A 26476-nucleotide genomic window follows, 5' to 3' on the forward strand; every position below is an offset into this window, starting at 1 on the left:
ATAAAACCGCTTCTCACAGATCAACTCTGCTTCTGAAAGGCACTGCTGTGACATTATGTGGTGTAATGTCAAACAAACTAAATCGCAATTTATCCATGATAAAATTTTTGCTTATAACCATCACCAAATTCCTGAATACTGTCTTGCCAGGAAATAATAAAAGCCACATTTTTTTTTCTGTACTGAACTTGTACAACCCATTCAGCAATTTTGCCCGCTAAGAGAAAAAGATAAAGCCAAAATAACATGAGCGGGCTCCAGATTGAACCTCCCACACATTTGGGTGCTTCAAATAGGAACGTAGCCACTTTGGTGTAGTCTTGTCATCAAGCAGGAGATAAATTCTCTGAACATTAACTCAGAGAGATACGACCCAGTGCTCTGTGTCATCTCCAGATGGAAGGGGGGTGATTTTCTTCCTCCTCCCACTGATCCCAGCAGCACCCTTACACCTAACACGAGTCACTGTGAAGGCAGTCTTAGCGTCAAGGAGAGGTGTGAAGTTTTCTGTTTTTAGCTCAGGCATCACACAATTATTTCTGCGTGGTGCAGGCAGCTTTTCCTTCTCCTGAAGCCAAAGAGGGCCTGAAAACAGCAACAACATCAGACGCAGAGCTTTGCAGCCAGCAGGTGCCCAAGTCCTGCTGATGTGCAGTAGCGCAAGTGTCCTGTTCCCTTCACTGCCTTCTGGTCCACCATGAGAAAAATGTGCTGGGCTCATGAAGTAAATATGGACATGTTTCCCAAGAATTAATTCAGAAATACTTTTCCTTAGATGAATTTTCTCATTCTAGAGAAGTCTGTATTTGCTATATAAAAATAGAGTCATATAAAACTCTCAAGACTTGTCAAAATTAGGAGGTTGTCTACCATCATCTATAACAGCAGGAAAAAAAAAATCAACACCACTATTCAAAGCCTTAACACCATGCTCCAGTAAATCAGAATTCTGCAAACCATAATAAAGGAAAAAAATTATACTGCACCTTTTAATTAAGATCTGTAAGTAAATCAATTCCTCCTGAACTTGTACCTAAATGAATAACCAATCACAGACCTATAATTCAGATAATAGCATCGCAAAAAGAAACCAGCATTTGTGCCACCTGCACTGGATAAACTAATAGCTTTCCAGGTATATGCTAGGACTGAATTAAATACATATTCAGATTACTTTTTTTAAAAAAAAGTAGACAATTTTTCTAAAAGACTTCTCTGTTATCAAGACAAGCCTGCTCAGCAACTGACAACTCCTTGACACCACGTTCTCTGATCTATGAAGAAAACAGGATGACTATAACCATGTTGTCTGCTTGAAGCTGCTTTATAACAAGGTGGTAAAATCAGCTACCAGCAAGTTAAAAGTTAGGAAGGAGTAGCCTACAAGAGACAAGTGCTGACAATCACACCTTGCCGAACCTCTTCACTGATATACCAACTTAGGGCTAAACATGAAAGCTATGGAGTGGCTCAACTGTGCAAACACTTGAGGTTTTACAGCACAAAGTAGGACTATGGTCATGCACACTGCAGTGGGACTGCCTTACTTTTAAATCTGATATAGCAGTCGTTGCAGAAGAGTTTGTTGTTTCGGATCCTAACTTCAGCTCCTGAGTGGGATCCTCCGAGGTCGCATCCGCAGGCAATGCACTGTACGATAGATGGAGAATTAGCAACTCCTTACAAAAATAATAAGAAACAAAAATGCTGTTCAAAAGCAGCTTGGATTAAGCTCAACAAAGCTTGAACCATAAACCCACAATCACTAGAAGCAAATATGTAACGATTAGTAGATCAAAATGCCACCAATCCTGAGAAAGTATTTTAAGGCGACGACTGGACAACAAGTAGCAGATACACCAACTAAGCAAACATAAAGCGGACGGTTTTTAGAGATTAGTTCATTCAATCTAATTTGAACTTTGGTTTCTCTGAAAACTACAACTGGCTCTACACAGAAAAAAACAATTCTTGTCTAGATGGCAACAGCAATTTTGGCACAGAACACCTGGGTGTGCTACTTGCAGATTTCCATGTGGCACTGTACACTGCTGGTGTCCTCAGCCTTTTGCCCCTCAAAGCAGCAAATACTCAGGCACCCCCAATTTCCTGGCTTTGCAATAGAAACAAGTTCTTAATTGGAGAGAAGGGGCTGATTTCATTTTTCTTGAAAAAACACATGAATGGATGTTAGTGTGAAAGCTTGATAACTAAACTATTTAACTACGGTGGCTGAACATGTCTTTGCTGTGCATATGAACCCCCTCTGAAAGGAATGTAAACCAAAACATAACACTCTCCTTACTGAATTTAGGCAGCAAAGTACTTGGCTAACTACAGAAGGATAGATGGTTTTGCCTGCTTAAATGAGAAATGAATCTTTTGGATGGCAGCCTGTTCAACAGCTCATTAATCTTCAGAGATCTGAAAAACAGAAATTTGGTATTTTCTTACGTAGGTTAGGAACTACAGGTGGACTCCCTCACACAGAATACATGTCCTGCAGAAAGGGAGCCATGGATTAGTCCTGTCCCTCCTGCTCAGGCAGGACGGATCAGGAAGAGCTTTGAGTCAATCTCTTGTAATACTCCAGGTGCTGCATTTGAGCTGGGCACAGAAGACAAGCATTGTGGACCAAACACAGAAGTCTCTTTCTTAAAGCCATGGAAGAAGTAGGATCCAACAGCACCTTCAAATCAGAGTCTAATTCTCCAGCTGGTCCTAGGGCAGGAGTAGTAGGAGTGCTTTTACATCTTTTGCAGGCAGGGATTTACTCTTTCAGCTCTGCGTAGGCTCCAAGCTGACTGGAAATCATGTAACTACATCTCAGTGCTGAGCATGAGCAAACATACCCAGCATCTCACCAGGGTTGAGTAGCACTAAACACAGCTTCTGCTTGGGTGCTGGGTTTTATCCTGCCAGGTTGAATGCTGCCAACATGCCTTTGACTGGAAAACACCACATGAACACTGTCTGCTAGGATTAGATTAGAAGTGATGGGTCATTTTAGATTATTCAATTGCCAGGGTTTTTTTGTTTGGTTGGTTTTGGGTTTTAGGGGGTTTTTGGGGGGTGGTTTCGGTGGGGGGTGTGTGTGTGTGTGTGTGTGTGTGTGTTCGTGGTGGTGTTGTTGTTTTTTGTTTTGTTTATTTTTAAAGACACTGGTTTCTCTGAGAGAAGTGACTCAGCAGCTTCTGATTTTTTGCTGTCTATTCAAAGGAGGAATAACTTTGATCTCACAGTCAATGTGCCCATCTTATTTGTCAAAGTCCTACTTGTTACCTCTAGCATTTAAGAAATACTTCTAGAGCTGAGTGCTAAATGCCTGCAGGTAGGACTGCCTCATGGAATTATGCATGCACCACGCTGTCAAGAGTAGAAGGCAAAGCAGTTGATTAGTAGAGCCCCTGTGAGCATAACACTGAGTAGCCATGCGTGCTCCTGATTAGTTCCTGTTCCTTCACGATGCAACTCCCAGCTCTCACCTTAAAGCAATGTAAATGATAACAAAGACCAAGAGACTCAATGATCATGGCTGCTCCTTTGCCCAGAACGTTATTACAGTATGAACAGATTTTCTTCCCACTGACTGACCTAAATACAGAATGAGAATCCTTAAAACCAGCTTGAAAAGGTTTAAAAGACAAAGAAAAGTTATCAAAGACTTTTTGAGATTAAAAATAAAAACACATCGGTAAAAAGTGGATTATTTGTCTGCTTGGGGAAAATAAACTGAAAACTGATATTATTTACAGCAGATTGGAAAGCTAGGGAAAGTTGAAGTGTTATAATTTAGATCAAAGTTACACAGAAACAAATGAAGAAATTCTGTCACATTCCTGGGATATATTTCATTGTATAAAATACATTCTACAAATAAACATAAAAAGTATATTGATAAGTTTGGAAAGTAAGAACACAGGTTTTGTGCTCCTGCCTTATTTCTTATTTGTGAGGTATTATCCCAAATGCTAAGTTTTAGCGAGCACCCTTGCCAAGTCCAACCATCTGCACCTTGTTAGATAACAGAAGGCTAGTCCTGGACATAGTATTATGTTAACTCTTTGAACATAAGCCATACGGAGGTCAGTTTCCATAGATCTACAAAGATGTTAGCAAATAGAAGTGAGAACAAGATAAGCAAACATGGTTAAAAAGGTAATTTTCTTACACTATAAGGAATGTAGGAGCCTAGTTTTTAAGAAAAAAAAAAGTCCATTTATCACAAAGTGCCTAAGAGTGTAGAGCTAGTGAAATAGTGTTCATACTGTTGTTAAATAGAATACATGTAATTGTGTGGGGATGATTCTCAATAGTCTTATCCCAAGGTATTTTGAAATTGTTGCAAGTATATAAAACAGCAGAGTTATCTACCCTACCACAACTGAATTCAATTTTTGTTTCAAAATATGTTGCAATTCTTGCTTTCTCTGCCTAGATTAAAACCAACATCCTACTCTGTAATTCTCCAGGGTCACGGGTTACACGCATTCCTGAGTGCTCCTTGAGATGATATTGACCACATGCCAGGATGGGGGGAGGAGAGACGAAGATAGGCCATAAAGCGTGGAATCTTTTGTTAAAACAAATCTAAAAAAATGTCAGAAATGCCATCCGGAGCAGGCTTTTACTAATCATTTTGGTAACCAACACACAGCTTGGAGACTAGAGAAATATTATTCCAGTTCCTTTGTTTTTTTTTAACTGATGACAAACAGTGACGACAAACCTGGGGAATTTTCTGAGTGACTGGAGCAGGGAGGTGATACCAGCCCATATTTCCATCTTCCCATCCAGCCAGAAAACTCCAGGTACCTTTCAGACTTGTTAATCACTGTTACGGGCAAGAAGGGCACCAGCTCACCTGCTGCGTGTCTGGGAGCCTGGCTGGGAAGCAGAGAGGGGGGACTGAGCCCGGGGGGCTGCCTGGGACATGGAGGGGCCTCTCACAGAGGTGGCTGCAGGAGGTGCTTTGCTGGAGGAAGGAGTGCACATGTAGGCTCGGTTTGAAGTGGACACCGGGCGGCTGAGATCTTGACTAGAGGACACAGATGAGGAGGAAGCAGACTGGTTCAGCCATGAGTGGTGCCTCCACGAGCTCGTTCTTGAAGAATCGAGATTGTCCAAAGACTCCCCTCTGTAAGAAAGGTGCACATACAAATGTAAATGGCAGTACGGCTGGAGCAGAAGAGTTATATTCTGATTTTTTTTTAATGGGTATAAGTATCCTAGCATTTTTAAGATTTTCTAGCATTAATATGCTTGTCTGATCACCCTGAGCAATCCTCTTCACATACTGATTTAAAATGTTTGAGCTGCAAATTATCCTTTGTGCCCAGTTCGAGCCTCACAGGAAAAAGCAGGTGAGGCGAGAGAGAGGTAGCACTTAACCACTACAGAATAAAGGCAAAACACTCTTCAGTGCAGCCTTATCAGGGTGAACCGTATCAAAATCCGCTGCACAGCAACGTATTTCAGATACCAGATTTGTTTTTGTTTTCTCCAAGGGATACCAGATCGAACATAACAATCCACCCAGACTGGATGGCATCGTCTAGGTACAAGGTGTTGGCCCAATAGCCAAACACTCCTGACTGATAAATCGGCCGTTTCCTAAGTGACAAATCCAACATTCATACATTGCTTAAAGCAAGAAAAACTCCAGACTTTCTGACATATTTCTTTGTATTAAAAACAAAGGTATACTCCTTAGCCATAATAATCAATTTTCACAATAAATTGTCAGGCTGCAATTCTTAAGCACATCTGTCGATGACAAGGCACACTTATTGATTTCCACTGCTGGTACACCGACCAACAAATAAGCAGTTGAGTTACTTACTGGTCATATCTACATTCGTTATTTGCAACAAACATTTAATCCCAGCTGTAATACTGCTACTTTCTTCTATCTATCTGTGCTGCTATTCAGTTTACTTTACAGCATTTCACAGATTCGATGTGTTTCTGTGCTCTATAATACAAGCTGAAGGTTAGAATAACCAAACAAAAATACTTGATGAGAGACAAAGTTAATTTTTAACATGAGTCCTACCTTCTCATACTACTGCTGTACATACTAACGGGCTCCTTGTGTATACTGGAACTGCGCTGCCTAATCCAGCTGCTGTCCGTGTGCAGAGATGTTTTCTTTCTCATTTCCTGAAGGATTTGCTGTCTCTCCAGCTCAGCTGCAGACAGGTTTTGCTCCTTCTGAGACTTCTTCTGAGAGTCACCTGCATTCCAGGACCTCTCTGAATACTTGCTCTGGGTACCTGTTTGGACAAGGCATGGAAGCAGTTATTGCACATGCAGTACTCTGGCTGTAACTCCAAAAGCAGTCACTCGTCAGCACATTCACAAGCTTCTCCAGTTGCTTTTCACAGCAGGGTGACCAGTATCAAACTTGGCAATACTTCATTATTACTACTACAGTTTTTTCATTTGTGTTTCCATTAATGGGGCCTTTTACATGATCTTTAACTTAAATATAAGTAAGTAATTTTTTTTCACTTCCCAAGTGCATATGCATATACATTTGTATGTACACATACATACATGTATTTTTAAAAGGGCATGATCTCTTTTAGTGTCACAATTTGGACTCGTCCTCCAATATAAACTGAAGCATGTATAGAATATATAATTGAATGGTGAGATACCTTCTTTCCCTTTAGGAGCTCATTTTCTTTTTTCTGTAAGTTGTCCGTTTTCAAAAACTCCTTCCTTATTCAAGGCACTAAACACATTGCTTTATATGAATGTATTGGGGGGAGGGGAGAGAGAATAATCTTACAGCCTTTGAAATTTTGGAAGGAGAAACAAACAAGCTATCTTTCTCCAATGTGTTGACGTGTTAAAAAGCAATATCTTTTTCTTTATTTCCCAGATCCAGTAACTATTTTTAACAGTAAGACTAATTAAGAAAATTACTCAGCGGTAAGTCATTCAATTGAAATTTCAATCCCTTGAATTACTGCTCTGACTACAGATTTGCTCTTGGTTTTATTGCTACAGATTCCCATTACAAAATACAGTGGCAGTTTACTGACTTATTAGTTTCGATGACCAAGCTTTAATGTGTGAAAGCAGTGTTGTCAATCTGCAACATTTCCTCTAATGCACCATTTACTTTCCTATTATTACTTCTGATCGCTTTTTAAACCATGTTTTAGACACAAGAAGCACTTTCAGGCCTTTTCTACTGAAACATATTTATAAATAGGGTTTGTTTGTTTGTTTTGCACACATTCATTTGAGAAGAAACTTCTTCTCAGTGAGGGTGACAGAGCACTGGAACAGGCTGCCCAGAGAGGTTGTGGAGTCTCCTTCTCTGGAGACATTCAAAACCCGCCTGGACGCCTTCCTGTGCAACCTCATCTAGGTGCTCCTGCTCCGGCAGGGGGATTGGACTTGATGATCTTTTGAGGTCCCTTCCAATCCCTAACGTTCTGTGATTCTGTGATTCCTCTAAAAATGCAGTAATGTAACCGAAGGACAATTCAAGAAAGGCAGCAATGAAAAAACCGCTGTGCCAGTATTGAGAGCTGACTTCTAGCGGTGTTACTCCTACACTAACAGAAGTTAAAAAGAGCAAACAGCTGTATTAAATACATCAGCATCTTGGTATGTGTAGCTTTTTTTACTGACGGAGCAAACATATCAAGATCACATATATCTCTGATGATATACCTCCACAATTGGTTTAATCTCATATGAATATCAGTCATCTAAATTTTAAACATCTAAGATCTGTTCGTAATCACCGCTATGGCACTTCAAGAGAGCAGTTAATCATATTTGTCCTAGGCTTGTATGTTACTCTGTGAACTTCCTCTTGCTGTTAAAACTTCATTGAATTATTGCATGGTCTGAATTTGAATTACAACACAGCTATCAAAAAGCACTTTGACAATTTTCTTAGGAAGACTATGTCCAAGACACCTTTTTTTTTAAAAAATAACATTTTAAAAATAATGGAAATTTAACAGTGCTTACCATTTCTGATTGTGTTGAACTCATTCAGTTCTGAAGTTGACTTGGACTTATTCCTAGGGATACAGAAAACATTCATTTTTCTATCTCAACAAGGAGACCTCACCAGGGACAAAGATCTTATAATTGCAAACCACAGACATACAGCCCTTTTTTTTACCATCTCTTCCATCAACAACTTATGCTATCCTTAAAACAAGGGGCAAAAATACCCAAGCAAAGGCCAACAGGATATTAAGGGGGGAAAAAACGTCAACATTTACAAGTCAATGGGTAATGACTGATTAAAAGTTAAAATTGTGTATCAGAAGTTTCCAGTGTTTCAGTTATACGGAACTGAACACTGTATTTCCTTCCACAAAAACATGTAAAAAACGCGCTTCTTCCCTATGAAAGCTTTGTGAAGACTACAGTCAGACAGTCAAAGAAGTGAGAGCTTTCAAAGCACGTTTACAAATCAATTAATTTAATGAGAAACTTAAATCATACTTCAGCACAGTTACTAGACTAAGCAAAATGCCTCCTCAAACACTGCATTCAGATTGTTCTTGGGAAATTTATTATTCACTGATTACACCCAGCAGCATAATTTTTAAATGAGTTTTAGCCAAGAAATGTCATTCAATATATAGGAAGACAAATGGCAAAAAACTGATATTTGGACAATACAGAGCAGGAACTTCAGCAACACCTCTGTGTTGTATTATTAGTCTCAAGTAATTAGTTGAGCCAGTTTCTTAGTTTTAAATACTTCAGAAAGGAACAGAAGTCCTTTGCTGGGTCACAACTCAAAGCTGCTACAGCAATGTGTTACATGTACAGGCATGGGCTGCATCATAACTGCATTTTGAGGGAGCCTTGTCCTTTGTCTGTAAACAAATGTTGAATAAACTACATCACATTTCTTGCACCCTCAAGTTCCTATTGTCTGTGCTATGGTGCAGATCTATTTGATTATTTGTTTGAGAGGATGAAACAATTTCACAGTTGCTTGTAGTAAATAGGAGCTTCAAAGAGCAGGTCAGCCTCGCCCGGGATGCTTTTAGCAATTGAGTGTACTCCTTACACATATATCCAAGATGTAACTATTTGAAGCAGGCACCTTCTAAAGTTAGATTTAGATCTTCCAGTAGTTACAGATCCATTAGTTGTACACTGCAAGTCTTGGGGCTCTTCTTAATATACACGTATATATAAAAGTTACGTTCACTCCAACTACAAGAACTGACTAAATTATGCAGCAGAGGTGATCCTTCAAAACTATGGGATGACATCAAAGACAAGGGCTTGATACAAGCATTCTGGATTTAGGTTACTTCAACATTTTTTAGTGATAGCTCAGCTATTAAAAGGGAGAAGAAAAAGCTGTCTATTCAAAGAGCCCAAATCTGCAGCGCCTGATACATTCTATTGAAATAAAACCAAAGGAAAACTCCCAAAACCCAATAATAAAACCCCCAAACAAACCACTAAGCAAAACAAAATAGAAAATAGCCAAAGTAAGTGATTGTAACTTAACAAGTGGCACATCTACTATCTTCCTGATAAATAAGCTGCTGTCTGTCACTTCCCTCCCTGTTTACTCTCTCCAAAGTTGCACAATCCTGACGGGGATGACTGCACCTTAGTTTGTGTAGCACATTATGACACAACCACAATATTATCTCAAATTGTTTTCCAGCCAGGTAAGTCTAGTACCACCCACATATTTGCTTCCTTATAGTTCTGCTTCTCCCAAGTAAAATCCTACTGACTGTTGTTTACAGTGCAGCGTATAACTTGCCAAAAAAGCTTGACTGCTTGTTTTCTCAATATGAAAACATGGCATAAAACCTGCAAAACACATCAGCAATTCAAAGTATACACTTAGCTCCACAGCTAAAGTTTATTGGAAGTTTCAAAGCTTTCTGTCACAGAAACGGTGATGTTACAGTCTACACAGAGATTCACCATCTCACATACCTGTCAGGAAATGACTGGTCAGGTTGCTCCTCAATGGTTTTAGAAACTTCATAACGCTCATAGTGCCTATAGAAAAAAAAACAAACACATTATATTCATATACAGAAAAAGACATATGTAAATATTTCCTACTAAAAATATTCAAAAAAAAGGAAAAAGAAACTCAAACAGTTAAAAGTTCTAAGCAGCCTTTAATTTTATCAGTCAGAAAAACAACTAACAAGAAGGCGGAAAAAGAAAGGCAAACAATAGCTGAAAATACATTTTTATAAGTGATAATAAACCTAAACCTGAGCATTCCAAAATGGTTACTTATTGTTGGAGATGTTTCAACCTACTGATCAATTCAATTTCTTATTACCTGTCAATGAGAGGATGGCCAGCTCGATCCTCTATTGTTTTAGATACTTCATAGCGCTCATAATGTCTAGAAGCAAAATACAGATAAAAGAAAATAAGTATTAAACAAAACCCCCGCATTTTCTAGAAATTGAGTGAACGGTAAGTATACAAAGAGAAGGATGAGAAAGTTCAGATGTGTTAGAAAAAAACCCCAAAGAGCTTTTAAGACACTGCAAACATTACTATCAGTATGTGACAGTGATTCTCTCATCCGTTTCAAAGCCAGGAGGTAAGCTTTGTCCAAACACAGCAGTTCCCTAAAAGTTACATATATATTCCAGCAAATTAGAATCATAGAATCATAGAATGTGTTGGGTTGGAAGGGACCTTTAAAGGTCATCTACTCCAACTCCTCTGCATTAAGCAAGGACAAATTGTATAGGTGCTGTTGGTAACCCACAGAGAAGCACTCACTAGCTTGCACAGACAAAGCTCTTCCAGCTGCCTGTACCCATCCTCAGTGCTCTTTGTAGCAAGTATCATGCCTTCACAGATGTTTATACATAATATGTCAGATTTCAAGTCTTATCTTTGGATAGCATTGTAAAGCAAACATTTAACACTAGATATTTTAACCCAGTTTCACTAAATATGTTCCTTTACTGTTAAGCAAAGTCATCCTTGTTTAGCAAAGCACATCCTTTGGCAACAACCACAGAAGCGATAAAATCTCCAGAGACTAAAGCAGATATCAAGGATTTAGATATGCAGATATTGCAGCAGCTTAATAAGCTACCACACAAAGTCCTATTATCTTGCAATTGGGGCAAGCTAAAACTGTAGAGATAGCCTGGCTCATACACCAAGAAGAACCTGTTTAGCCATTGTAACAACTGTGCCACTGCTTTGCTCAGCAGGGATCTCAAGCAGCAGCCATTTACAACGAGATGAAGTAATTCCAAGTCTCACAATTTCCCCTGCAAATATATGCCATTTTATAATCATATTTTCTTCTCCCAAGGCTTAACTTGATATCATGTGTTATCTTCAGTCATCTCTTATTACTTATATAAGAACAGAGGAAAATCCCCAAGAGAAACAGCAAAGCTAGTCATACACAAGGCAGTAAGCTAAATGCACAAGAAATAAGGAAAAGTTACTGATTTAATCTGTTTCAGACAGATTAATCTCCCATGATGCCTGTGTAGCAGTAGTCTGAAAACTTCAGGGAAAGAACATGCACTTGTAGACTAATAGCTGGGGTTTTTTTGTTCTAGGTTTTTTGTTTAAAAAAAACCCCAAGCTGCTCAAGAAAAGAATAGAAGAAGTCTTTCATGCTCTAGACTAAATATATCCACAGTCGATGTTTCTATCAGACTAAGATATCTAAGTCAGTATCTGTTCACTCATATACCATGATACCCCTCATTGACAAATTAACTCAGCAGTGCAATTAATCTTTATTGTTGCACTGTCGAGCTAAATGAGAGGAGTCTGGAAAATCAGTCAAAAAATAATTAACTTGGTGTTTCTTCTGAAAGCACTGTATGCTGAACCACTGGCTCTCAATTCACAAGCTTATGCAGGGTTATGAAATCTTCAGGCTAAGTGCTTCAAGTCATCTTTGATTTGGCTGTACTTACTGTATTTACACTTCCTATTTAAAAATGAGCTGAAGTGGGTTAACAGAGCACTTGATTCATGGGGAAAGACTTTGTCTTATGCTCGATTTTTCTGTCTTTAGAAAGAAAGGCTATCCTGTGGTATCTTGCACTGCCTGACTAATCTACAGTATGAATCTTACATGAACCCACTTATATTTTCAGGACATACGCACTCTGTTTAGAAGTGTATTTGAATTTTTAATGCAGAACGAAGTACATCCCATCACGAGTGCACACCTTTGGTACTGAGGAGTCTCCATTGACGGCTCCCTCTGCCTTTCGGTCTGCCTCCTCTGCTCCTCCATCTCCGCCTGCCTCCTCTGCTCCTCAGCATACTGCTGTTCCCTCTCTTGACGCTGTCTCTCAAGCTCCAGCTCTTGGAGCTCCCTTTCTCGCTCAAAACGCAGGGCTGCTTCTTCCTGGAGCCTCCGCTCCTCCTGAAGCCGCCTTCTCTCTTCTTCCTCGCCCGACAAGTGCTCCGCCAGCTCGCTCCCTCCATCTCCTTCTGGCTCCTCAGGAATATTTACTTCAGGGCTTGCCCTCCAGCTGGACACAGATGGAGCCCGTGCAGGGACAGATGTGTTTAAGGTTAGAACAGTCTGCTCCTGTGGCAAAGAAAGAAATATAAAGTTTTTAGGTGAGAGAGCTTTTATTTTTTAAACAGGTTTCTCACTCAGAAAGAAGTTAGTTTATTCTATGAGGAAAGACTGTGTAAAAAGCATCCCAAACACTCAGGGTGTACTTTGGTTTCACGTTCTGAGTGCCTGCTAGCACATTCTCCTAATGCAACAGCTTCATTCCACACGGCAGCCTTAGTGAGCACCACAGGCAGCACAGCCACAACTATGTGAAACATTCTGCTTTCTAAAGTATCACTTACACTTCAAGCCAGCCCATCCTCACTTAGATACCCACAGAATACACATTCTTCCATGATACTCAGTATTTCTCCCTACTGTTTTGACTTAGAAACCTGAGACGTCCCTAAGAGCATATACACCAAGATTTATACTGGATGTGTACATCACATCAGTGAATTTCATGTAAATCATCACGTGAAGGAAACCCCCATCCTCCTACATTCTCCTAAATTTGAAAGTCAAGCCTCAGATCTACGACTATACTCTTCCCTCAAACATGAGAAGAGGTCTTACAGTGGTCAAAAGATATTTTAATTGCAGAGAACAAATACTGTTTGTCAATATAGGACTGGTCCATCTTAACTTCTACTAATAAAAAAGTAATAAAATGAAATGGTTTACATTCTTGTCAAGCAAAGAGCTTTAAGAGCTCAAAGAGCTTTCTTATTGAAGTCTTAAGCCGTAAATTACAGTCTACTTGTTCGTGACTATATAAACACAGCTGATCCAGCTAGGATGCCTGAAGCAGCACGTGCCTAGCAATAAACAAGAGATCTCAGACACCACCCACACTCAGGGAAAAAAACCTGTTCATCTTCCCATAAGCAACAGCCACAAAAGTTGCCATCTACAGAAACTACAGGTGTTCAATATTTTGAAATATTTGACAGCAGACCTAAAGTTGATTTGGTATGAAAATTTATCAGAGACAGGATGAACTGGATGCAAGTAACAAGCCAGGCACTTACGAACTTGCCTAATGATGACGTATTGAAGCTGAATTCCAACAAGTAACATGAGGCAAATATACAGCAAAGGTGACTATTTCATTCTGATCATGATAAACCATACATGCTGTAATTTTTCCACCAACATATTTCTGCTGTTAGTTACTCAGCCAGTCCACAAGGAAAAAAGCAGAATTCAACAGGTCTCAAAATATCACATTTGCTCTTTCCTTCCCATTTTCGCAACCTCTTTCCACCAAGTCACAGACAATGATTTATTTTCCAAAATGAAAAGATGATAAATGACACAGCAAAATAAATTATTTGCCTGCTTGCATGCTTCTACTGTTAGGGAAAAAAGCCACCATGAAACTAAACAGTCAAAGGTGAAGCCACATTCATAGCCTACCTCATCAAAATATTTGGAGCTCTCTTTTTCTGCTTCTTGCTTAGCTCGTAGCCATTCCTCCCTCAGTTTTTCTTGTTCTCGTTGGTATTTCTCCTGTTAGGTTAGATTGAAGTTAAACACACAAATAAGAAATACAGTATGTTTTACCAGCATTAAAAGGTACTACTGTTGTTTAATGTGGTGTGTAATCACCACAGATCATGGTGCTTGAGCTCCACAAGGACATTAGGTCTGCCACAAGTGAAGGAAATCCTGGCTCAAATACAATGAAAAGGAGTTCTGCAATTAATTTCAGAGAATCCAGGCTTATTACACACTAAGTCTCATAATAACTGATCTCTCATCTGTTATATTCCCCCTCTTACAGTTTGGTTCCCACTTGAACAAAAATCAGCTATCTGAGCTATTTCTTGAAGATGGAGTGATAATATTTAACTTGGAATTGGGCACATAAATACAGTAAATATAAAGTGATCACTAAGTGAAATATGAAGCAGTAATTTGGTTTGAGCAAGAACTCTTGGTCTTTTGGAATGTTATCTAAAAAAACAATTTCTGGGCCTCCAAATTTGTCCTATGACTGGATTTGGTATGAAATCCACGTAATATCTTAGGGCATTAGTCAAGCTACACAAAAAAAGTTTTGGTGGTTTTGTCAGTCACCACTTAACATCTTGAGAAAAGCGAAATGTTTAATGGTGTCAAAAGTATTCCTTCTAAGGTCCTGGAAATAAGCAAAGAAAGACTTTGCTTCCTTTCTCTGTTATTTGAAAATTCATTACCGGCATCATGGGGAAGAGAAAGAACATTATTACTCTGGCCAAATTTACTACTTCAAGACTAAAAAAAGAAGCAGCAAGGAAAAGAACAATGATGGCAGAATGCTGGGATTGCTCTCAAGAAAGGAGAGTCAAAGTTTACATTCTTCAAAGCCATCTTTGCAGGCATCAAATGGAGAACTCATAAAAGAGACCACAGAAATGATTACGAAGGCACAGCTCTTCCCTTGCAGAGTTTGTAGGCTAAAAGGAATGGCAAAAGATAAAACATCCAAAAATTAACAGAGTTGCTAAGATGTACTTTGACATCACAGTTTTCTACTGTTGAATGTGGTTGAATGGGCTTATGCTTCATTGAGCTGAAAACTTTGCAGAGATGTGTGCTTAGTTTTTTATGCCATCCTAAGACCACAAACATTGAATGAAACACCTCCCTCCACCTCTAGCAACTGGTTATCAAGGTGGTTCTGTGTCAGTAGGTTCAGCTTCCCAACTCACTGGCACTGAACTGGCACTCACTCAACAGGCACTGGCTGCCTTCTCTTCACCTCTGAATATAAGGTAGTAACAGTAATTGATGGTAAAACTCATTCCAGAGACAGTTTTCTTAAAGAGAAAAAATTAAAACTCATATTCAAAAATGAAGACTATTGCCCCTTAGGTCTTTGCTTTTCCTTTAAATTCTATTGTCAGTCTGAGTATTCCAGCTTTAGGATGACTGAGCACTTCTGGCTGTAGGAAATACTCGGTCTGGGTTTGCTTTCATGAAGCTTACTAACGCATTGTCCTCTTTTTGCTGAATAACTGCTAGTGTGCGTAACTGTCTAGCCCAGCAAATGTATCTGAAAGTCCTCCCAGGCCACCAGTAAGAAGAGTTGCAGAAGTCATGTGTTGCTTTTCTTTCCTAACAGTTGCTCCACTCCAGGGATTGCGAGCCTACGGTTATGAAGATTAATTATACCTGCAACAAACGGTCCTGCTCCTTTTGCCATTTTTCCTGTCGTTTTCGTTCTTCCTCTTGATCCCAAACACGACGACTAGGAGCACTAATGGATGGGACTGGGAGCTAATACAGCGAAGAAATGAAAAAAATTTATATTGTTTCACATAATCAACACTACATTTTAAAATATATATTTTTAAAGTGAGAAATAAAAGCCATTACAGACACTACAGCTTTATAGTGACAAGGACCTAAATTAATCTCTTCTTCAAAGGGACAGAAAGCAACCATTCCATTACACATTAGAAAAATCTTACTTGGTACTCTCGGATTTGATCACAGTTTTAAAGCAGTATAAAAAGCAATAGCAAGCAGTGGGCTTCTTGAAAAGGCCAAGATTATACAACTAATTAGTAGTTTGTAAATAGTACTTACATCAGGCATTACAGGCTCTGGGCCTCCTGTGAGATTTGGAAGACAAAAAAAAAAAATAAAGGAAATCATTAGAACCATACATACTCACTACTGCAAGACTTGTGTAAATGTGGAAAGCCTGAGCTTTGGACTAATTTTCGCTTCCTTAGTAAGCCATGCTTGCATTTTGCCGCAGTGAACTTCCTTGAGGTCAGAATGCATTAGGTGTTTTCAACTAAGGTATGGAATTGTTTAAAAGCTTCACATGCTTAAAAGTGCCATCAGCAATTGCTCAAATTAGCAGTACCTCTCCCACTGTGGCAATTCAGAGGTTCTTTGCTACACTTCTATTATTATTCTGAAACCTCAACTTTTTAGCATGACCAATACTCAGAATGCTGCTCCAGGGTAGAGCAGCTACTCACCTACTGCCCTTGACACAATTAAGAGCAATAGATATCCACAGGCAACTTCTCTACCACAAAACCATGTATTTTCCCTTTCCAGCTGTCCTCCTTTCCTACTCCCAGAGGCACTCTTGAATTTGGTAAACTTGTCGCCATTCACTACAAACCTTCTGCTATTTGAGGCCATCAGGCTTGGTCTTAGCTTGCGCCAAGATGATTATAGAGAGAGATGTGTACTATGCTAACATAATAAAAGTTGAGAAAATATGGAGAAGCACAAATGTAAGTATAATCCTTTTCCAAGCACCATTGCTATTTTTGTTTGTTATTGGTGTACTTGTTATCTAGCTGTCCAAATTTCAGTTAAAAAAGAAATAAAAATGCATAAAAGCAACAAGTTGCAATGGTTTTCTGAAGCATGACCACATGAAGTGGGGAAAAAGGTCAAATTTAGGATACAAAAGACACCTAATGAATCACAGACTAGCGTCCAATCTATATACGCACTGTTTTGTCTTATCAGATCCCAACAGACACAGGGAAATTAGGACAAGCAGGTTTGGTCTCCTGCAATTGTGCCAGGAGATGCTAAAAAAAGGCACAGGCAGCACCTATCTGTGCTCCCCTCCTCTCTCACCCCTGTAAGCTTATGCTGGCCTATACAGGTTTAGAAAGAGGAAATTTTCCTGTCGCTATAATGCTAAAGTGTCAAAAGTTTAAAATTAACAAAACTGTATTGAGCATACACTCTAGAAATATGCCCTTCCCCTTCTCCTGAAGCACAAGTGAATTACATCAGTATTGCTATAAAATGTATTAAAATAAACCCCAAACTTCATAGCCAGCCTTAAAAAACAAAAACAACAAAAAAACCAACCAACAAATTAAAAAATACAACCAGCAACAAAATACCACCATATTGCAGATACAATGCAGCAGAAGTATTTCAAAGCAAACAGAACCACTAACACATTTATGCTGTGGCACTTCACATATCACTTCTGGGAAAAAACAGAAGCCATCACCACTGAAGGCAAAGTCCTGGCTCCACTAAAATCACTGGCAAAATTAACACTGAACTTCCAGTGGGCCAGAATTTCACTCTTTCAGGCTACAGCCAAACAGCAAGGCACACATAGTCTGAAGATAGCATTAGACATACAACGTTAGTGGAAGTGAGTTGTGACATGCAAAACACCAAAAAGCAACCTACAAAACCAAAATCGAGTGCCTCATGTTTTTTTGCCTTTAAAAGCTAGCATATTCAATTCAAAATTTATATTGGTCTTCTTGGGATCTTGCGACATCACCACATAGTGGAAAGCCAGCAGCTGCCTTTTTCCACCAATTTAGATGAAAGCACAGAGCTGCAACTCAAGACGAACTCAAATCCAGAGTTCAGTATCTTATCAACAGCTCTTTGAGATCTGTGCTAAACTTCTGCTGGAATATTCAAAGTTATTCTTGTTTTGTAGGTAGTAGCAAACCTGAACAGAAAGTGCTATCCTTCTTACGCCTATCCCGTGAAAAAAAAAGTATGAACAACACAGAAGAGATTTAACAGCTATAGATATAAGAGAACACACAAAGACCCATTACCACAAAGGTAGACCCATGAATTGTAAGAATAACCTGATGACCCTGGGGAAAGAAGGGAAATTAATTATGTTGCTTTGTTGTAACCGCAACAAACAACTCTGAAGAGGTATAGTACCCAGCACCAGACTTGTTAGGAAGAGTGTGCAGCAGGAACAACGTCATGGAAGTACGTGAAACGTTAGCTCTTCAGTTTACCTTGTTCAAAAAATTGTGACCGTCTTTTTAAGTTTTTCAAAGAAATAGGTTCAGATGCTATTTGAAAAATACAAAGAATACAAACAAGTAAATGAGGTGCTGTCTTTTTCAAAAAAAATGTCTATCACCACTGGATAACAAACATTTGTTAGACCTCCAATCTACAGCAAGGTCACTTCAGAAAAATAAAAAGCCCCTGAAACACAAAGGAAATCTAATCTTTCATAGTAACAAACACAGCTTTTAGTAGGTTACATCATATACTGATTAGTATTTGACTTTATCACTAACAATGTCCAATTATAACAACAGTACATGTGCCAAACTTGGACTCAGATTCTCCCTGTCTAGTTTGAGCTACCTTGACTGAGATGCCAAATTGGATTGAGGAGCCTAATCACCATTTAAGGTCATCAGAAAGGCATCTCCAGAGGGCAAATGATCACTTGGGGGAACTCTTTTACAAACTGCCATGTGCATTCAAGATAAAATGAAATACAAAGTTCCCATTTAAGGATAACTGTTCCATTAGGAAGTTTATGTACCTGGTTTCTCTCACTCATCATCAAGTAGCGCTACAAGTGTTCACAGCATCGTAAGAAATTATTATTCATAACAGAACCACCAACATCATTCTCCCAAAATAAAAGTAAAATAATAAGAGTAAACAACCACTAACCACAAAACCTAACAACTGAAATAGGGGGGGGAAAATAATAAATTGAATCCTCTTTACACACTTTCTGGGCAGTGAAATAAATAGATGCTCATACTGACTCAGTCTCCACACAAGGCCATGGCAATTACTATAAATTGTGTGCCTTCTTTCACCCCTGCCATACAATGAATTTACAACCTCTAATGCTGAGACGGGAGCATTGACACTGCTTTCTTGTCAGTTCTCCAACTCCAGCATGTCGTGGAAGCAAAGTACACCCAGTTTGGATGCAACTAGATCTCTGTGATACCTGTCTAGCTTTCATTCAGTTCATTAATGTCTCGCTTTGCCCACTGTATAAAAGCTTGCAATGATTACTGGTTTAGTGCCTGTGCTTCTTCCAAACCCACACAAATTGCAGGTGAAAAGCAACAGTAGTTTACCTCTTTGTTCACTAGAGCCAAGATCTCCTTGCGTTCCATTTATCAATTTTGTTTCTGTATCCTGAAAAAAACACAAAATAAAGGGCTTAGGATCATTAGATTTGTAGAAGTTTATCCAATTACACCTTTCACCTGACAGGAACTGTATATCATGAAATACTTCAGAATGTTTTTCACAGAAAGATACAAAACTATCTAAAACTTCCTGAGTGTATTACGTGATAAAATGACTGCAGGCATTTGAGGGGATCAAGAGCCAGCTGTGAATTGGTGGCTGAAAAAACCCCATTAGTTTGCAAGAAAACACCAGAAGTTGAGCTCTTCCCATTTCCGCCCCTTGGCAGGCAGGGTGCTATGTGCAAGTAATTTGAGAGCAGATATACACTTGTTCTTTGGAGCTGTAACTTTCATTTATGCTAATAAAGGAGGTAAAGACTTTTCTAAAGAATAAACACTCTATTCATTATAGTTAAAACATAGTCTGCAAATATTTTAATACTGATCACTTAGTGTCTACTCATGAACGGATAATAACAAGTCTTTAAAATATCTTATTTACCTTAATAAGTACATAGTTACATTTCCATATTTACAGTATCCTATATGTTCCTTAAGCAATACAAGTCAAAACAAGATTTCCAAGGTCTTTCCTCCATCCTCAAGGTGTTACTTTTTAAGTTTATTTCTCCCCTCAAATCCCATGACCCTTCAAAAACATACTCACAGAAGTTCGAAGGCTGCTGCTGCTTTTTGTTGATATGGTGGAAACATTTGAAACGTGTTCTCCAGATGTTGCATCAATCCATTTATTTTCAGAGGTACCTATAATGTTGGTAGCCATACTGGTGAGATTGAGGATTTTATGCCTTATATATGGCGGGGAAGGCTGGTCTTTGCCCCAGTCTTTTTGGTGTGTGGAGGATCAAGAAATTAATGTAGGCAATAATGTCAAAGAACAGAACAGGAGTTAGTGAAAACACATTAAAATAACACACACAAAAAACACAATAACAGGAGAGAGAGACACACAAATCAGGTGGAATTTGTGAAGACAGGAAAAAGGGCTTTTATGAGCAGACCGCCTTCCCCAAAAATGCTACGGTTAGTCGTAAGCCAGGTAAAAGTTTACCAGATGTTTTGCTACCATGGACTATAGCAGGTCAACATTACAAAGCAATTAGTATTCATTGAAAACTATTTCATTAGCATTAGTAAGGATCAAGAAAATTCTTCTAGCTTTACTCACACAAGGTACAGTTTGACTCGTACGCTATTCAGGGAAGTGTCTTTTTCATGTCCATGCTCCTCAGGAAACACACAGAGGGCAGAAAAAAGGCAGTCTAAACTAAACTAGCAAAACTAATGAGGTGATGACAAACCATGATCTTCACTCAGACTCCATCATTTCTCCCACTGACTCCCTAAATTTTATTCAATTAATTCTTCTCCACTAATTTCACTCTTCATCTGTGCCACAAGTTGTGATTTGTTTCACGCCTCTTCCCTACCCTGCAATTTTTTCCGCTATTTGCTGGCAAATTATTCTACCTAGCTTCCCACTAAAAGAGTATTTTGTTTTGATAATGTGAAGGAAGACATCAGTCACACCTCCAGCTCTGGAAAAATTGTTTTGTGACTTCAAAAGGGTATCCTGACCAAACCCATCACAAGTCTAGAAATGCTACAAGGCCTTCAGCCCGAATGGAAACCCTCACTAGCCAGAATGGGTAGTATCATTCTGGAGAGCTTACAGCATCACAGTATTTGAGTCAATGGTCAAAATCATAGCACAGAAGTGCTACATCAACCACAAGCTCATATGCCATAAAGAACACTCCCTGAAAAAAATGGAACACAAGATCCTCCCTTCCTGACAAAAAGTGGAGCTGCTGACAGAAGGAGAGAGGCTCCAAAAAAATTACTGTCCTCTAGAGACCATCCCCTCTTTGGTCTTGTGGCACGGCAGGAAAATGTTATATACCCTTGTGTGGTGGCTGCACATGTTTTTATCTGTGCATCCTCTCAGAAACAGGCAAGAGCACAACAGGTCAGTAGTTAACGCTTTGCAGGCTTGCTTGTCAAGAGATTTCTAATGCACGAGTAGTTAAAAAAAAAAAGCCAAGTTGTGTTAAAATGCAACAGACATGCTAGCAAACTACTTATCTTAGATACAAATTACTACTGTAAGGGTAATAAGGACTCTCAGCTGTCAGTTGCAGCAGAGACAAAGCTTATTTGCCTTACAGAGCATAGTGTATCTGTCTGATGAAACGACTCACCATTCTTCCCGTATCGTCTGACATCCATGACCAGGTTTCCAGTTTCTAGCGCTCTGCTGATGGCTTCTTCCCACTGACTATAGTCCATATGGGAAACCTTTGTGCCGTTGATAGCAATGATCTCATCATCCACATGCAGCTGACAAAGTGCTGCAGGGCTACCTGTAAAAACAGAAGAAAAATAAAATCATGACTCTGTTCACAATTATTTTTTTTACCCCAGTTGTGACTGACCAAATTTTTTTTTCTCCCCAAAGAAATGTTTCTTCATGGATATTTGGAAAGTCCTGGAGAAATGCACTGCACTGTGAATACAAGCTCATTAAACTCAATACCAAAGTAGTGTTTTAACTTAAAGCTTATGATGATGACAACGGACATTGTTCTTGCAAGCATTCACATTCTGGGTATGCCATTTAATAAACAGCCTCTGGGCCCACTCCTGCCTTCACTAACTCACCTTCAGCATCTGGGATAGTGAGAGAGAGAGAGCAAATATGCACCACAGTGTCTGTAGCCAACAATTAGCTGAAATTCAGCCACTGTTTGCGTAATCCTCTTATTTGTCCCCAAAACCAGCCTTCACTTCATTAATTTCAGTAGAAGCTGTCTTTCTTGTTCTTATTTACATTTTCTGGGCTCTGGTGACAAGAACATGCTGCTTTATTGCTTTGCTAAAATAGTTTTTTTTAGCTCTGAATTGACTGGCAATTGGACTCAAGATATTGCCGGGTGCTGTCACATTAGACTTTTCTGGATTCTACTTATTTTGTCAATTAAGAGCAAATTTTATTGCAGATTGGACTTTGATTTCTACTGATATTTTGCAAGACAGGCTGCACTTTATACTCTTTTTCATCTACTACTAAACATTGGCAAGTGATCTCACTAGCCTAAGGACCGAGAACATACAAGACCAGTTTATAAACTTTCATCCATTTTATTGAGAAAATGGATGAGCTGAGAAACTCTGATTTCTCTAAGTAAGATTTTATGAATTACGTCTGAATGGTTCTTCCCTTAACAATTTTTCCCTCAGTAGAATGGAAAATTGAAAAACTAAGTGAAAACATAGTTAACGATTGCACAATAAATTCTCACATTAATAAAATAAAAAATTTAATTTGGAAAATACTTCCATTGTGTAAGCAGCAAAATCCACTCATCTTGTTTAAAATATACCAAGAACAATGCTATATTACACTACCAGAAACAAATGTGGACAAGCATGATGACAGAAGAATTTAGACACCATATGCCTCATCCTGACCTTCTGACTCACTTGTAAAATGCTGCTAGAAGTCGATCATCCACTAAGAATTCAAAGAGCTTCTAATATTTCTGGTACTCCAGGAAGTTAAGAAATGAAGAAGTGCTATGTTTCCTAATACTGTACCAAATGGTGACCCATCCTAGTTCACGTCTACTATGTCACAAGAGCATAGCTCCATATTCTATTTTTCTGCATTATTCTTAAAGTATAGGCTAAAAGCTCCATTAGCAGTTATCAGTAAATTTTCAAAATGCACCGATAACTTTTAAGCAATATGACAGAAGAAAAGATAGAGTTTTCATCTGGAGGAAGAAAACATGGGTGATAGTTAAACTGGAAAAAACATGCATGCCCTTAAAGCCAGGAAGATGTTAAAGAATTAATGGATTTTCAAATCTATTAATGGAAGGTGCTATGAAGGATACTATTGAAGATACTACCACTGAAGTTACTACTTTCGGCAATGTCATACAACATTTGGAATTGTGCCCAATTTCAAAATCTAAGATCTTTAGTACCATATAGTTTGACCACACGGAGACTATACTTTATGCTCATGGTACAAGGAATGCTTCAGGCTCAAGGAGAGTCACCAGAACTGAAAATTTCCCTGTCTTGTGTTGTGACAGAATGTGCACTGGGGACCAAAAAAGGTGGTGTTCATTTTACTCAAATAAGTCGACAGGGATGAGACCCAGCTCAGAGGCAAGAACAGTATACCTCAGCTCAGCTTTAGGAAAGGAAGGGAATTTAAGATTCCTCCTATAATATCACCAGAACTACATATCCAGATCATACTCAACCATACAGACTTGAATGAATAGCAGCAGTCTCTAGATTGCATGTGTAGGCTTAACACAGTCAGAAGAACTTACATCGCTCAATTTTTGGCATGTAACTTTGCTTGCTGCCCTTCCTCTATTGCCTTTACAGTCTGTGAAGAAAAGGACTTTTCAAGAATCTAAAGCAGGGTGCCTATATTGGGCTTCTGCTCTGATTCACCTCCAGAGAAGCCTACAGAGACCAGCTGGCAATTCAGGTACCTAAAGTTGTATGGTGCCAGTTGTCTTTCTCTGTCCAGCTCCTCTAAGACTACAGGATTTATTGATAATTTCTTTATGTTGCCATAGTAGATTTAGTTTATATTATGTAAAACAGATACTGCTATTTTTCATAAGCTTCCCTGAAGGTAAAAGATTTTTCTTTCTCATTACTTCCCAGAGAAAACAAAACCAACCAAATACTCATTTTCCATACATATTTAGTTATCTCTAACCTATCCTCATCTGTTGTTATTACAAGAGATAAATAGTAGCTCAGAGTCACACAAAAAATTAAAACTTGAAGTAACTGGGTCATATTTACTTTGTCCTACATGTCTGCAAGTGTTTGATCACAGACACATGCACTCCTACATCAACACAACCTCAACAGACGATTGCAAATAAAGTGGGTGAAAACGGAAGGACTGAACCAATAAAGATTATACGGCACTGGGGAAGCTGGCAGAACAATGTCCAGATTAATGAATTTAAGGCTTTCTGTTTACATATTTTTTGGTGTAAAGGTGGAAAATTCCTGTAAAAATGAGCATTATCTTCTTTTATACGTACTAATACCAAAATATGAGTTACAAGCTTAACTTTTACTAAGCTTTTTGAGAATATTTACAAGAAGTTAAGAAAACTACTTGACAAGCAAAATTAACAGTTTTTTGAAGGAAAAGCATATATAGAATACATATATAGACACTTATAAGTAGTAAGAAGATAAATGCAGGTTTCCATCTGAAGAAAATTGCATAGCTAGTTAGGATAACAAGTATGTCAAGAAGATCAGAGAAAGTCTTCCCGGAAGCTACTTCAGGGCTCATAAAAGAGAGGAAGGTGACTGGGAACGGTCGGTATCGATTTGCCAAGCCTAAATCATGCTTGATCAACCTGGTTGTCTTCAATAATGAAATGACTAGATCTGTGGATGAAGGGAGAGTGATGGATGCCATCCACCTTGTCTTTAATAAGGCTTTTGACATGATCTTCCACAGTATCCTGGTATCAAAGTTGGGATGGTATTGTATTCAGGGCAGAATGACCAGATGGGTGAAAAACCGGCTGGGACAAACTAACGCCAGTGATGGTACAGGCTGGAGGCTGATGGGCTGGAGAGTAGTGGTGGGGAGACCCTAGGGTATGGGTTTGTTCAGCCTGGAGAAGGGAGGCTGCAGGGGAACCTAATAGCAGTCCCCCTAATATCTACTGGGAGGTCACTGAGGTCACTCTATTGAAATTCATGGCAGGAGAACACAGCAGAGTAGTTATACACTGAGACAAAGATGGGTCTGACTGGATATGCAGGGAAAGTTTCCTCTGAGAGGACAATTATGCAATGCTCAGAGAGGCTGTGCAGTTTACATCCTTTGAGAGTCTCAAACCCACCTGGGTAAGGCCCTAGGCAATGTGGTCTGAATTCAGACTTTTTTGAGCTAAGGGTTTGCTCTAGGTGATCTTCCAAGGTCCTTCTAACCAGAATAATCCTATGACTTATCCTTAAAAATAAGAAATGCAACATTCAGAAGCGCCCAGCTAAGAGTACATCTTACTGTTTCAACAGGTTGTCCACCTCTTTCATCCTTCTTTACTTTGAAGGAAGCTACAGCTTTTGCATAAGGATACAACATGAGTCAGTTGTTGAAAAAAAAAATAAATAAAAAAAGATGTTTAACATGTGCTATAAACACGAATATCAAGATACAGTCATTCTCTGTTCAGTCTTTATACTTTGTGCCCTTCCTTGTGAGAGTGGTAATGAATCATAACCAAGTTAACAGCCACAAGGCCTTCATCTTCTCCTTGCCTACAGAGCTGGGGATAGAGCCCATGAGGACCTTTGTGAATGACCACTAGGAACATTCACCACCCTCAGGTTCTCATTTACTGCTGGCAGTGCAAAGAGACAGTCCTTTGCCTCCAAGTAACAGAATTAAACCAGAAGCCTAGCAGCAGAGAAAGCAAATGAAAAATTATTCTTCATGCGAAGGGAACCGTTACAATCTAATTATAAGAAGTACCCAGCTATAGTGAAGAGAGGTCTAAAGATTGAATTTGAAATCAGGAAAAAATAATAAATTTAAAAAAATTAAGGCTGCTCAGTAAGTACTGTTAAATGGTATTTTTTCCCTCCTGGAAAGCATAATGAAGGGCTAACAAAATGAGAAGTTTCCAGTTGTTACTCCTTTCTCAGGATGATCTTGTGTTAGCTTGAAGAAATAGCACAATTCAATATTCCTTAAGTATTACTAGCAATGAGAAAGATCACTGTTCAGAAAACAAGCATTACATGTTATTTGCTTGGTTTTACGGTTGTGTTTTGTTGTGGGTTTTTTAATTAAGAAAACTGAGCTTGTACTCTGCAGACTACTAAAGCTTAGAAATAAACTCTCTGTATGTTTCATTTCAAGACAAAAATGTTTGCTTTTCCTCAGTATTAAGACATATGAAAAAAAAACTGCACTGGAAATCAATTTAGA

General features: G+C 38.9%; 1 protein-coding gene across 1 annotated transcript in view; it reads right to left on the bottom strand.

Moving 5' to 3' along the window:
• Positions 1 to 989: 989 nt before the first annotated feature.
• Positions 990 to 26476, bottom strand: part of LMO7 (LIM domain 7) — a 42467-nt gene continuing 16980 nt past the window's right edge. The window contains exons 15-30 of the mRNA XM_010187681.1: positions 21678 to 21839; positions 20123 to 20301; positions 19399 to 19459; positions 18298 to 18354; positions 16118 to 16143; positions 15701 to 15805; positions 13961 to 14053; positions 12201 to 12568; positions 10319 to 10384; positions 9958 to 10023; positions 7999 to 8051; positions 6056 to 6275; positions 4865 to 5137; positions 3486 to 3594; positions 1548 to 1650; positions 990 to 1033 (exon numbers count right to left, since the gene is read on the bottom strand). Coding sequence (XP_010185983.1) covers positions 990 to 1033; positions 1548 to 1650; positions 3486 to 3594; positions 4865 to 5137; positions 6056 to 6275; positions 7999 to 8051; positions 9958 to 10023; positions 10319 to 10384; positions 12201 to 12568; positions 13961 to 14053; positions 15701 to 15805; positions 16118 to 16143; positions 18298 to 18354; positions 19399 to 19459; positions 20123 to 20301; positions 21678 to 21839 — 1985 coding nt within the window. The remainder of the gene's footprint in view (positions 1034 to 1547; positions 1651 to 3485; positions 3595 to 4864; positions 5138 to 6055; positions 6276 to 7998; positions 8052 to 9957; positions 10024 to 10318; positions 10385 to 12200; positions 12569 to 13960; positions 14054 to 15700; positions 15806 to 16117; positions 16144 to 18297; positions 18355 to 19398; positions 19460 to 20122; positions 20302 to 21677; positions 21840 to 26476) is intronic.

Source organism: Mesitornis unicolor, unplaced genomic scaffold, assembly GCF_000695765.1.
Source record: "Mesitornis unicolor isolate BGI_N332 unplaced genomic scaffold, ASM69576v1 scaffold2867, whole genome shotgun sequence".
In the NCBI taxonomy this organism is placed as follows: domain Eukaryota; kingdom Metazoa; phylum Chordata; class Aves; order Mesitornithiformes; family Mesitornithidae; genus Mesitornis; species Mesitornis unicolor.